Here is a 12,769-nt window from a genome sequence, read left to right on the forward strand (position 1 = left end):
AGTTTGTCATAATGTCAAAGTCAGCACATTTCAAGAGATTTCGTTAGTTTTAGCCGCTAGCATATCGTTAGCGATTAGCAATTGTTCCGTTATGCTACTTTAATTTGCTAAGCAAATAGGTAGGCTAAAGAAATGGGTATAGATGTGTTTTAATTGTGACTCCACTCAGAAGCACATCCTTTGGATATTAACAACAGAGGTCTTTGGATATTACTGGTATCTGGGAATTTTGCAAAGGTGCTATCTAGAATCCTGCCCAAACATACATACATACATACATGCATACATGCATGCATGCATGTAAGTATTTCTGGTGGGCTTTGTTCCCCAATGTTAAACCCTAACTCACACCCTTTAAAAAGCTGTAGGGTGATGGTGTGCTTCTGCATGGGTGTCGTCTGGATGTAGTTAATCTCTCTGCCCACCACGGGGCAAACGGGGTACTTTTTAGGGCCACTTTATGGCACACCTGCCCTTTGAACAGCACACGCTTAATTGGGAACTTGTACTAGCATTTACTTCTCCTAACAGACCGGCAGACATGAAACCAAAGCCTCGTCAGGCACATCAGCTCCCAAGCAAACACCCAGAGGAAGTATGAGCCAGTGTCATCAGGGCAGAGGCACTCTGTAATTAAAATAAAATACATTTTACATCTTGAGAGAAATGCAAATAAAATATTTTTGGGATTTTGTGTGTGTGTGTGTGTGTGTGTGTGTGTGTGTGTGTGTGTGTGAATGATAACACTGACTTAATATCTAACACACAATTCGTATTTTCTGAAAACTGACAAAAAAAAAGGATGGAACGACGGTTGCATATTTCATATTCGTTAAACTTTGCTTCCTGTTTTTACTTCTCCGACCCTGACACCCTACACGCGCTGTGCTCCGTTGTTTGCTGGTTTGACCGCCGACTGCCTTTTATTTTACAACCCCGAGCTAAATCCCAAGCTGTCAGTCTCCTCGCTGAAAACTGATTATTAACGGGCGTAATGATGGTTTGGCCTAGAGCTCACATCTTCAAGCAAAAAAAAACACAGCCAAGTGAGCTGCATATAGCCCCATGTCTTAAACTGTAGGCTCCAGATTTTTGCCCTACATTTATGTGTGGGATTTGTTTTTTATCATCACCCAGATTACAGGAAGAAGGTCTGAAGTGTTTAGATTTCAGGGAGGTCTCTTGAAGATAACGAAGATGGGCCCCGCTCCATTTATAGTTCACTAAATCTGACTCCGATCTCCTGAGGGTGATTGCGACCGAGTGTGTTAAAGGAAGAAAGGCGCGGGTCCATACATGGCCACTGATGACAAGCAAGGTGCTAAAGCAGATGGTGAAACTATTGTTGTTTTTTTTGGGTGCAATTGTTTCTGTTTTTGATCATTTCCATTGCGTAGTTAGACACGGTGACATAGCCTCAAGGGTTGTTCAGTCGGAGTAGCTGAAAAAGGAAGAAGGGAGACTCCTATTTTCCCGTCAATATGAAACTCTACAGTGGGACACTGATGTGTTCAAGTTTAAGAGGGGTCCTAATTGAAGTCTGATCTTCTCTTCTTTTTTTTTTTTTAAATAGCTTTTTGTGGTTGAGGGTAATGAATGATTCATTGCCCTTGTGACATTGTCTGTGTGTATGAGTGAGTGAGCCTGTGTGTGTGTGTGTGTGTGTTGGTGCTGGTGTTCCTGTCCTGACACGAGGAGATGATCTCATCCCTCAGTACCGCAGCCCCGCAGAACGTGCTGCTGACTGAAGGTGCGCTGGAAGCCCCTTGAGGGTCAAAAGAGCACACACTCACTCACTCTCACACTCACACACACACACACACACACACACACACACACTCACCCCCTCTCTTCTCCCTGCACACTTTCTGTTGCTCGCGTGTGTCTCAAGACCCACTCAGAGATTTATGACTTCAATACTCCCAGTCCATCTGTGTGAACCTCAGTACACTTCAACTCAGTGGATTAATGGGATTGCAGTGGTTGAATAATACTTCAGTTGTTCTGTTCCACTGTTAATAAGAGTCCATTATTGTGATTTCTGTCGCAGGCATCTGTGTCAGTTAAAGGCTCCCCTTTATATTATAACATAATTACTCGGGGCGTGGTGTGTGTTTTCTGCCATTGCATCATGGGGAGAGTTTTGGCCATGACTTGGAGATCAGTGCTGCTGTAATAATGGATAATGGAAGTCAGACATACAGGGCACCACTACTTCTGTGTAGTCCTGTACCCCCTCTGCCCTTTGTTGTCTGGCCTGTGCCATAAACCCCACTGCCAAGTGATGCACTTTGCTCTATCCCATTCCCACCTCACCCTGCCTGGAGCTCCGCGTAGTTCCCATGCTCTGTGGCTCCTCCTGTACTGTGCTCTCCTGTGCTGTATGCCGTCATGCTCGGCCCAGTTTGTTTGGCTCGCGGATGTTGCTGTTTACCCAGCCCTTGCGCGAGTCTTTCCACCCCAACTGGGGCGGTTCTCACAGAGAGCGCCTTTCACAAACCGGCTCTGGCTGTCGCCTGTGAAGTTGCACGTGCAGGTCCTGCCTGCACACGTCTACCCCCCCCCCCCCCCCAACCCCATACATACACACACACCCCAGTTTTACACCATGTTATTAAAGCTGTCACTTATTGTGTTTTGTTGCACAACCCTCCTTTTTTTTTTCTACCCCAAACAACAATGGAGGTGTCACCCTGAGGAAAGCCCTCTCCTATCTGTTGAGGCCCAGGAGGCGTTCTTTGGGAGTGGAGGGCTGAACCCGAGCCTCCGGTTTAACCATTTAATGGCTCTGTGGTTTGGTGGGGTTTTGGCAGCTTAACTGTTCAGACTGTTCTAAGGTGTTTGTTAAGAGCAGTGCATTTTCTGTGTCTCTCTCGCTCTGTTTCTTCCTCTAACTAGTGCATCTCCAGAGTGAAAGGCCACAGTGGGGTCCTGATAAAAGTTTCTTTGTTGAATGTCAAAAGTGTGTTTGTTCTTGCTGGGACCGCCAAAACAGAAGAAAGGCCGCTCATGTTGCCTGGGTTTTCTTTAACGCAGTGACTTAAATACATTTAAGCGAGCCTGCTTGTAGTTTGCAGATTTCTACCATTCTTGCATTTACTGTTTCTCTCTGTTTTTGATTAGTTCTCTGTGTAACAAGCTCGCCATTGCTCCTGATTATGTAGCGCCAAACAAAGCCTATGATAGCAGTAAAGGAAGTGAAAAAGAGCCTTGTCTTTTTGCCATTGCCTTGTGAACCTCGTTTACATCTTCATGAGCTACGTCTGTATATCGCAATTACTCCTTTCATTAATGTCCGAATGTGTTACTTTTGCTATGGCTGGTTGTTTTTGTGATGCGTAACCGTGCTCTTGTCTCTTTCCTTGTAATTTCAGAATTCCCCATGACTCCAGACACCCCGAGCAGTGAGGTCCGGTCCAGCCACAACAGTAGCCGACTAGCCGCCCTCAAGAGGCAGAACGACATTGAGCTCAAAGTCAAACAGGGGGCTGAGAATATGATCCAGATGTACTCCAATGGCTCCTCCAAGGTAGTCTGCCTGTCTTTGTTTGAAGTTTGCGTCTGTCTGTGTATGTGCCTGTACGTGTATTTTGTGTGTGTGTGTGTGTGTGTGTGTGTGTGTGTGTGTGTGTATTTTGTGAGTGTGTGTGTGTGTGTGTGTGTGTGTGTGTGTGTGTATTTTGTGAATGTGTCTCTGTGTCTGGCCGTGTGTGTTTGTAAATTTTGTGTATGTGTCTCTGTGTCTGTCTATGTATGTGCGGTATGTGTTTGTGCACACGCTTGCGTGTATGTTTATGTCTGTTATGAGTGGGAAATGGCAGTGATCGTCTTCAGAGGCAGCATGATTTACATGGAGCGAAATGTCTGCAGCAAAAAAAGGAAAAGCAGCACTTGAAACCATTCTGAGCACAGGATTATAAACACACAGAGCAGACATGGAGGGGGGGGGGGGAGGAGGAGAGAGCCTACTATCTAAAATAGCAACCTTAAATGTTAAGAATTCAGTCCAACTCAGGAGCCCATCTGTGGGAAGACAAGTCCTTTGAAGTGAAGGGGAGATTGAATGAAGCAAAACAGAGGGGAAAAAAGAAACACTGTCCAAAAGAGGAGATTGTTTAAGTTCCATCCCAAAGAAATGGAAAGAGAGGGTAGAGAAAATATCCAACAAACTAAACTAAACTTGAGAAAGGGCAGAGGGACATGGGCATGTTGAAAAGATAGCAAGTCATCAATCTGAGCTCGGAATACTGCGCTGAACGTGTCTGGTGTGATGAGCGTCATTAACCCTGTTGGGCTCCATGGTTTTTCTATTAATGAAATTCAAGATGATTGAACATACGTCCTATTCACCCATACTGGTCACAGCTATGTTTGTAGCGAGGTCATACCCTGTGTGTGTATTTAGCCCTTCTTGTTGTTGTTGTTGTTGTTGTTTGATGAATGTAGCTAATTGATTCTAGTCCTGTAAATGGAGGCCCCTATGAGACGAGGAAAATAATATGTGAAGAATTTTCCCAGAGTAAAACGCAGCCTTGACCTGTTGCTTCCTGTAACTACGACAGCAACCCCCACTCCCACCAACTGCAACAAAGCTCAGAAAGAGAGAGAGAGAGAGAGAGAGAGAGTGAGTGAGTGAGTGAGTGAGATGGAGACAGAGAGTGAAAGAGAGAGAGAAGGAGGGAGGGCGAGAGACATAGAGAATGAAAGCGGCAGTGGGACTGAGCCCACAGGCTCAGGCAGTGGTCTAAAATTAGCCTCTCAGCTTGAACTCAGGACAGAGGAAGTGGAAGAGGACAGGTGATCAGTTAAATCTGTTTACACTCGTTTTTGCCCCTGGCTCTCTCTCCTTTCTCTGTCTCTCTCTCCCTCTCTCTCTCTCCCTCTCTCTCTCTCCCTCTCTCTCTCCCTCTCTCTCCCTCCCTCCCTCCATGTCTTTGTTTCTCTCTTTCTCCTGAGTGCAAAGCTGCTTGTGAGGCATGACCAGGGATTAGAGTAGTTGCCACTGCCCCAGACTCAGGCTGGGATATTTGACCAGATCAGTCAGTGTATCCTTTTTGAAGGATTAGGATTGGGATCGGGGTTAGGGAAACCAGATTAACTTCCCCACTGCATGAGGAAATGTCAGTCAGTAGGCTGTCAGCGGCCCTGTTTCAGTGTTTTGTTGTTGTTGTGTTAGCTCAGTTTTGTTTTTCTGTGCTCGACACATCAGGGCTTTGTCACTGGTTTTGCCTGCTATCAACAGAGCGTCATTGGTTGAGGAAGTGATATAAATCAGGAATGTCTGTCTGTCATGCGTGGCTCCTGAGCGGCAGGAAGAGAGCTCAGGCAACAGGAAGCTCTGTACCTGACTCCGACGGGAGCTAAGCGACCCGTAGCCATTTAAGTCACAGTTGCACTCCCGCGCTGTTTGACAACACACCTCTCACTCACCACAAGTATCCCCTTTCTCCTCCCGTAGCCCTGCTGTTTGGGGTTTCTGAATGGAGGCTGTGGGCGCGGGAGCATGCGGGCTGCTCTCAGACTCTCCTGCTGGCCCGCCGCTCGGGCTATTCTAGGTTAGGAGAGTCACATGCCCGGAGAGTTCCTGCAGCGCGTCCTGCAGGAAGCGCCTCCCAGCTGGTGTCCGCAGATGAAGTGGTGGGCTCAGGAAAGGGCTTGCTCATGCCCCAATCCCCACGCCCGGCCCTGCTTCGGCCCGTGTGGCTGACTGACCAGCTCCCAGTCAAAACAGAGATTGGAAGATTGGGCCGGACGTGAAATTGGGCACTTTTGCCATCAAATTCCATAAGCGCTCAGTGGCATTGTTCAGCAATGCGGTGCCTTGTTTGGAATGTTGACCTTAGTCATGGGTTGCTTCCCAGATATGGGTATTTTAGTGCACTCGTGAATAGGAGACGAATGACTAATTTTCAGTGTCTTTCCCATCCAGAGACCGTGGGACACCAGTGAAATGCTTTGCTAGCTAAAATGCATTGCCATTGTTTTGAGATGGCTAATTCTCAAGACATTTTGTCACTTTAAACCCCATAATCAGACACTAATTAAGCAATAATTAAGACGACTTGATGTGGAAGCGTCTGGTTTGTCAAAGTATTTACATTTGCTTCACAGTGGTGTTTTGGATATAATGTGTAACTGATTCATAATTATATGAACTCTTACAGAAATGTTTATATGAGATTAATAGTGAACCAAATTAGAACTGGCTGCAGAACAAATATAAAGTGCAGTATAAGAACATTGTTACTTTACTAACTTACGTCAGTGAGGTTTAGTGTCTCTTCCTGTTTTGTTTTGACTGCATCGTATCAACTCTACATGTTTTCTTGGAAATGTCTGAGACATGAGTGTTAACAGAGAATTGATCTTGCTGCCCCAAAGAACTGCATAAATGATATAATGATAATAAACCAAACGGTTTAGGTGTCTGTGAATGTTAAAACTGACTGCATCTCCAAGGTTTTTTGCAACTGCCTACTATCAACTCCGTAATTTCATGGACACACACATATATATATATATATTTTGTAATGAAATAATCCTTTTTTGAAATAATATTCCGTTTTACTGTTATTCTTAGGATCGCAAGCTGTTAGCGGCAGCCCAACAAATGCTCCAGGACAGCAAGACGAAGATCGAGTTCATCCGCATGCAGATCCTCAAAGCCACCCAGGCCAGTGAAATGGGCTTTGAGAGTAATGATGGTATGTATCAGTCTACTTGGTTCATTTGTACAGTCCTGTTCTATTGTTGTTGGGGATCAAGAGCATTGTTGAAACATGAAATGACAGTATACACTTCAATGCTTTGCTCATTAGGATCATTAATCAGCATGCCAATATTTGGATTGTCAGAAATATTCGTTTTTCATTAGTCATGCATTAGGCTAAGAGTTTTTCTGGAAATGCATGCATCCTTGACCTTTAAAATAGTCTCTCACAATAGATTGAGACGATCACAATATTGAGAATATTTAATAATGTGTGACACTGCAGAATACATTGTGTGACACTGCATCAAGCATTGTATTAAGACATGTCTGTTAAGGAATAGACTCTGCATCTCAGAGATTCCCGTGCAATTATCATAACTGACTGCTATGCTTACCTTGGTTTGACCGGTCAAGGCCACCGTCACTGCCGGGCCAAGTTCTTTCCTAGTTAGGATTTATAATGTATTGTTTGTAGAGACGTTTTGCCGTGATTGCTTCATGTAAAACCGCAGTACGTACACACGGCTACCTAGCGGCGGCTTTTATAACATCATTGGTTTCATATTGACTCTCAACACCTCACACACTTGTGTAAAGGAGAAGGTTTATGAGGACTTCTGTGTATGTTAGTGTGACCTGACGTCCTATCTGTCATGTGACCCTTATGCAGTTCCTGGCACCAAGCCCATCATCAGTCCTCTGGACCTGCGGCTGGAGGAGTTGCGACATCATTTCCGGATAGAGTCGGCCCTGGCAGAGGGTGCCCGCAACGTCATGAAGCTGTTAGATAAGGTGGCAGAGAAGAAGGGCCATTCTGAGGTGAGAGGTCATATCATGTACATGCTCTTACCCCACAGAAAAACATTAACTCGCTTCTCTGTGCTTCATGCAAAAGGCAGATTCACAAAGAATAAGAAAGGGAAATATTCCAGGAACAGTTGAACATGTTTATTTCTATTAGATAGTTTACTTAGTGGACACAGGTGCGCTACATCGCTGAGGCTATTAATGGGTACAGGATACAGAAGTCATGCAAATAAAGAATTCAGGGTTCCCCACACATAGACTTTACTTAGGCGGTCCGCCCAGGTATATTAATGGTAGCCAAAGTATATTTGACCCATTTTAACATTTTCTTTTTAAATTCATTTATTTGTATTTGTCTGAGAGAACAAGGCCAACCATGATTGATTAAGGACATTCTCTCCTCGCTCTACCCCTCCCCTACCTGTTGGTAAGGGTCTACTGACAATCACACATGCTCTGCAGAGGGAGAGAGGGAGAGAGGAGGAGAGAGAGGCGTTCTCTATGTTAGAAGATGCAGACAGCACGGACCAGATAAAGCAACTGCATTTCTCCTGATGTATACTTGTTCTCTAGCTTTGAATTCTTTGAAGGAAAGCGGCAGCTGCGTTGGTAACTACAACACAAGTGTATTCAGCACACACAACTCGACCATTGTGCCGTTCTTGGATATAAGAAAGATTATAACTCGTTTTGTCTTTGGGATATAGCAGTTAGAAAGACGCAGACTGGCTTTTCATGCATTTACTCAGCAGATATGATAAGAGAACACGGCATGAAGAAGAGAGATACACAGCACCACAGGTTACTTTGGACAACATTAGCATTTAGCGTGGAATGGCAATAAATAAATGCATAAGCCTCAATAATTAATTTGTCGTGCAATTACTATTGCACTCAAGTGAGACGACATGCCGAGGTCAAACAACTAGATTCAAGCTTGTTCTTAATTCCTGTCGATCAGTGAAGCTGCTTGTACAAGTAGTGAAAGGTGAAAGGCGGCAGCAGCAGGTCCCAGTGTGGTAGAGGCAGGTGTTGGTGGCCGCCGGCTACCACCACAAGTATACTTCAGGCCTGTGGGAAACACTGAAAAAGAGTTAATGCTAGTTGTCCAGATTGTGAAATTCAGATCTATTTCCTAAGAAAACACCCCCGTCAGTGTCCAGCTAATAAGCTACAGAAAGCAAAACAAAGCTGGTATCAGAAACATCCTTGACATGTAGCTTCAGTAGCTACGTTATACCCAGTGACCTCTCCCATGGTTGATGTTTATGAGAGAGAGAGGAGATTTTTTTATTTTTATGCTGGGTCTTCCTTTGACCCTTAGGATAATGAAGATGAATATCACACGTGCGTGTCACGAAACTGTGGCACGCTGAGCAGACTGCACTGTAAAGCCACCGGCAGGCTTTGGTCACGACGCTGTGTGAAATCTTACAGGCAGGCTCGTGTAGGCGGGTGCCGACGTCGCAGGCCCACATGGAATGTTCTAGAGGTGGTGCAGCATACTGCAACTCTGTATCCCATAGGTCCACCGCAAACCTGCCAGCTCTCTCTGTCTCAGTTGCACAGTGCAAACTGTCGGTGCCTTGAAAATGGCTGTGCTATGTGTCGAGTTTGCACACGGCAATGTGCAGAGGGTGCCAGAGCAGTCACTGCAGTGAGACACGGCTTTGTGGGGTTGTATTTGCTGCTCGAAGGGTATCAGTGGATCCAGGTGTGAGCTGGCAAAGGTGACCGTGCTGCCGGCGGCCTGTGGTTGTAGTTAGACCTTTGACCATCCCCTCATGCACACCGGTAGTTGAAGAGATAAAACCTTTGTCAGACAGTAGACGACTGTAAGTCTGTTTGCTTGTCTGCAGGCCTATAAAACAGGCTGCCTTTAGCTACTCTGCTGCCCAATCTGTGTAATTGCCTATTAGTTTGACTGAAGTAGCCAATGTGAAGCATAACCTTAATATTAACATAGAATTGACCGCTTATGTATGCCAGGTATGAGGGCATCACTAAGTGTATTAGTGTTGGGTATTAGTAGTGAGTTAAATCTCTCACTCTCTTTCCCTCTCATCTTTCTTTCTATCTTTCCTCCTTCCTTTCTTTTCCCCTCCCTTCCTCAGGCCCAGGCGGTGTTAAATGAGTCCAGTCAGAAGCTGGACCTGCTGAAGTACTCTCTGGAGCAGCGGCTAAGCGAGCTGCCCAAGAACCACCCCAAGATCAGCGAGGTCAAGGAGGAGCTGGCCATGGTGGCTTCCCCTCCTCTCAGCCCGCGCCAGAGCATCATATCCACATACACCCAGTACAGCACGGTGGCCAAACCGGCTGCTCTCACTGGTATGACTCGCCAAAGGGACAACGGGCATGCACACACATGCACATCCTGACACACACACACACACACACACACACGGTTTTGAATAGGCATTTTATATCCACCTTTTGAAAAGCAGGGAGTGGGGATGAGGAGACAGTCTTAGTTGTAAATTCATGATCCAGTGATTCATTGAGTTGTTTTTTATATACGCCCTAAAGAGCATTAATACCTGTATATAAAATGTTGTTCATACTACAGTAAGACGGAGACATCACAATCATTCAAAATCAGTAATGACGTCTTGGAATATGTGTGGGTGTGCATAACAGGTACTTTGGATGTGAGGCTCATGGGCTGTCAGGACCTGCTGGAGAACGTTCCGGGCCGTGCCAAGGGGGGGGCGATGACGCTGCCCGGCTGGAGCCCCAGCGAAACCCGCTCCTCCTTCATGAGCCGCAGCAACAAAAACCGCGGCGGCAGCGGGCGCAACCTCTCCAAGTCCGACGAGCTGACCAGTTGAGTGACCGCCCATCGTTCTCTCTTTCCTTTCAGTATTCTTTCACATCATTCTGTCTTTCCCGCATGTCTAGCGTAGCGTATATCATTACTTTGTGACTGGGTTTTAAATGTAATTAAATACCTTTTCGGAGGAGTAATCAGAGGGGGGATTTTGTGTTGGGAAAGTGATGATGCCAGTCAGAGCTGAAATGCACTTAGCTGAAGCTGCGCTTTAGCATCTCCTCAGCGTGTGTCCTGGCTTTTCTTAGGGACTGATCCCACTAATTGCCTAGAACAGAGCTGCTGTGGGGGTAGTTAAACTAAACTGTGTGTGTGTGTGTGTGTGTGTGGTGTGTGTGTGTGTGTGTGTGTCATCCAGATGAGATCAGTGCTGTGCTGAAGTTGGATAACACAGTGGTGGGCCAGACCAGCTGGAAGCCTGTCAGTAACCAGGCCTGGGACCAAAAGTTCACCCTTGACCTGGACAGGGTAAGCATATAACACACACACACACACACACACACATTTTGCTGTGTGCATATTGACTCCATTGTACTTTATCTATCTCTCTCTCTCACTCACTCTTGAACACTCTTGACTGTTCCTCTCACACATAATTAACACACAAGGTATCTTATCCAGTGTGTAGCAAACAGTCTATCCCTGTCACACACACACACACACACACACAGACACACACTACTCTTTCCCTTTGTTCCCTTTGACCCACGAAAAGCACACCACACACTCCCCCTACACTTTAACTCACACATGCAGTGGAACAACCCCGGGTCCTTCTCCACAATTAACTTTGGCAGTGTTAATCCAGGCTTTGGCTCGCCTCTCTTACAACCCCCCTTCTGAAGGCAACTTGAAAAGGAGAACCGCCGTCGACGCTCCTAATCTGTTTGTTGTCCAACTCCCACCCACCCCCATTTGAGGTTTTAAATCCTCCGGGTCGGACGGCTCTTTTAGTTACCTGAGCGCATGGACTGTAAAAGTAAACTCCCCTGGCCTGAGGGGCGAACCTTGCCGAGTGTTGGAAGAATAGGTGCCATCCTCAGCCCTCCCCTCAGCCTCCCACTGGTGCCCCTGCTTTGATGATGAGCGGGCAGGCAGGAGACAGGGGTAGGGGTTTAAAGCACTGAGGGGGCTTGGGGGTGGGAGTGCAAGGAGGAGAAAGCAGCATGGTAACTTGCTGTTTTGGTGTCTGCTTCTTGGGGGTGGGGGATGAAGTCCTGACATTTGGAGGGGAGAAAAGACGTGAGGATGAGTTCAGTGAGTCGCCTTGAAGTCGTTTCAACAGAATGAGCTCATTGCACCACAGGACTGTTTTCTCTGTCTCTTTCTGTGTGTGTGTGTGTGTGTGTGTGTGTGTGTGTGTGTGTGTGTGTGTGTGTGTGTGTGTGTGTGTGTGTGTGTGTGTGTGTGTGTGTGAGATGCCAATTATCTCTGAGTGTCTGTCCAGATCTTCTTTCAGCCCCTGTGTTCTTACACATTTATTTACTCTGATAAGCTCTTATCAGTGGATAGGCTCTGTTAGTGTTAGCGTTTAAACTAAGTGGAGTTGTGTAATGATGAACGACTGGTGTCTGGGACAGCTGTCTCCTAGTCCTCTCACAGGCTGTCATGGGTCTAGAGCCAAAGTGTAAAGCCATGGCTTACCCCCTTAAAAAGATCTTGTTATTTTGGTCCACATCCCAACACCTCTGCTGGCCTGGTACACCACAGCAATATGAATCAAACAAAGTGTAATTTATAAAGGCCTTTATGAGTCATGTCTACTAGCGACAGGAGTAGGGAAACCTGAATTATGTCTTGTATTTGGCATGGTAGCATTCAGCTGCTTTCACCCTTGTATCTGTTTGGCTCTGTTTGAATGTTAGTCATTGCATGGCGGTAAACGTAGTCACAGTTTGGCATTCACAATAAGAGTTATGCTAACTGACCCATCCCTTTACCGGCAGATGCAATACCTCTTGGTCAACACCACAACTGAGCAGCAGCTTACCATACCGCCATGAGGCCTTCTTTATTTTTATGTATTATTAACTCTTTATTTTATTTTGTTATTTATTTATTTTTTCAGAATATTTATTTTTTCAATGTCCACAAACTGTTGGCCAAAGATAATACAAACTGCCATAGGGTTGAGGACAGAGATATGATAAGCACTAGTTGATAAGGAAGTTAAGAGTTGGGATTGGTTTATTGGTATCTGATGGCCTATATGTGATTTTATGTTTTAAATGCAGAGTATTTTCAATTTTGGTTATGCTCCATGTATTTACTGTCAGAAGAGTTCATGTTAAGTGTACGCTGAGAGATTCTTTATTTTCTTTCCATTTTTCGTCAGTAGACTTCACAATGGCCTGCATGTCAAACTGTAGATGTTTTCTTGCTGGAAGTCAATAGAAAAAAAAGTAGCATATGGTTGGTTACAC

General features: G+C 45.6%; 1 protein-coding gene across 2 annotated transcripts in view; it reads left to right on the forward strand.

Moving 5' to 3' along the window:
- pkn2b (protein kinase N2b) overlaps nucleotides 1-12,769 on the forward strand; it is a 28,658-nt gene that overhangs the window by 9,543 nt on the left and 6,346 nt on the right. For both annotated transcript variants that reach the window (XM_012839608.3, XM_031575411.2), the window contains exons 3-8: nucleotides 3,375-3,529; nucleotides 6,581-6,704; nucleotides 7,383-7,531; nucleotides 9,634-9,847; nucleotides 10,157-10,342; nucleotides 10,705-10,814. In XM_012839608.3, the coding sequence (XP_012695062.1) occupies nucleotides 3,375-3,529; nucleotides 6,581-6,704; nucleotides 7,383-7,531; nucleotides 9,634-9,847; nucleotides 10,157-10,342; nucleotides 10,705-10,814 (938 nt within the window). The remainder of the gene's footprint in view (nucleotides 1-3,374; nucleotides 3,530-6,580; nucleotides 6,705-7,382; nucleotides 7,532-9,633; nucleotides 9,848-10,156; nucleotides 10,343-10,704; nucleotides 10,815-12,769) is intronic.

The sequence above is a fragment of the Clupea harengus genome, chromosome 10 (genome assembly GCF_900700415.2).
Source record: "Clupea harengus chromosome 10, Ch_v2.0.2, whole genome shotgun sequence".
NCBI lineage: Eukaryota > Metazoa > Chordata > Actinopteri > Clupeiformes > Clupeidae > Clupea > Clupea harengus.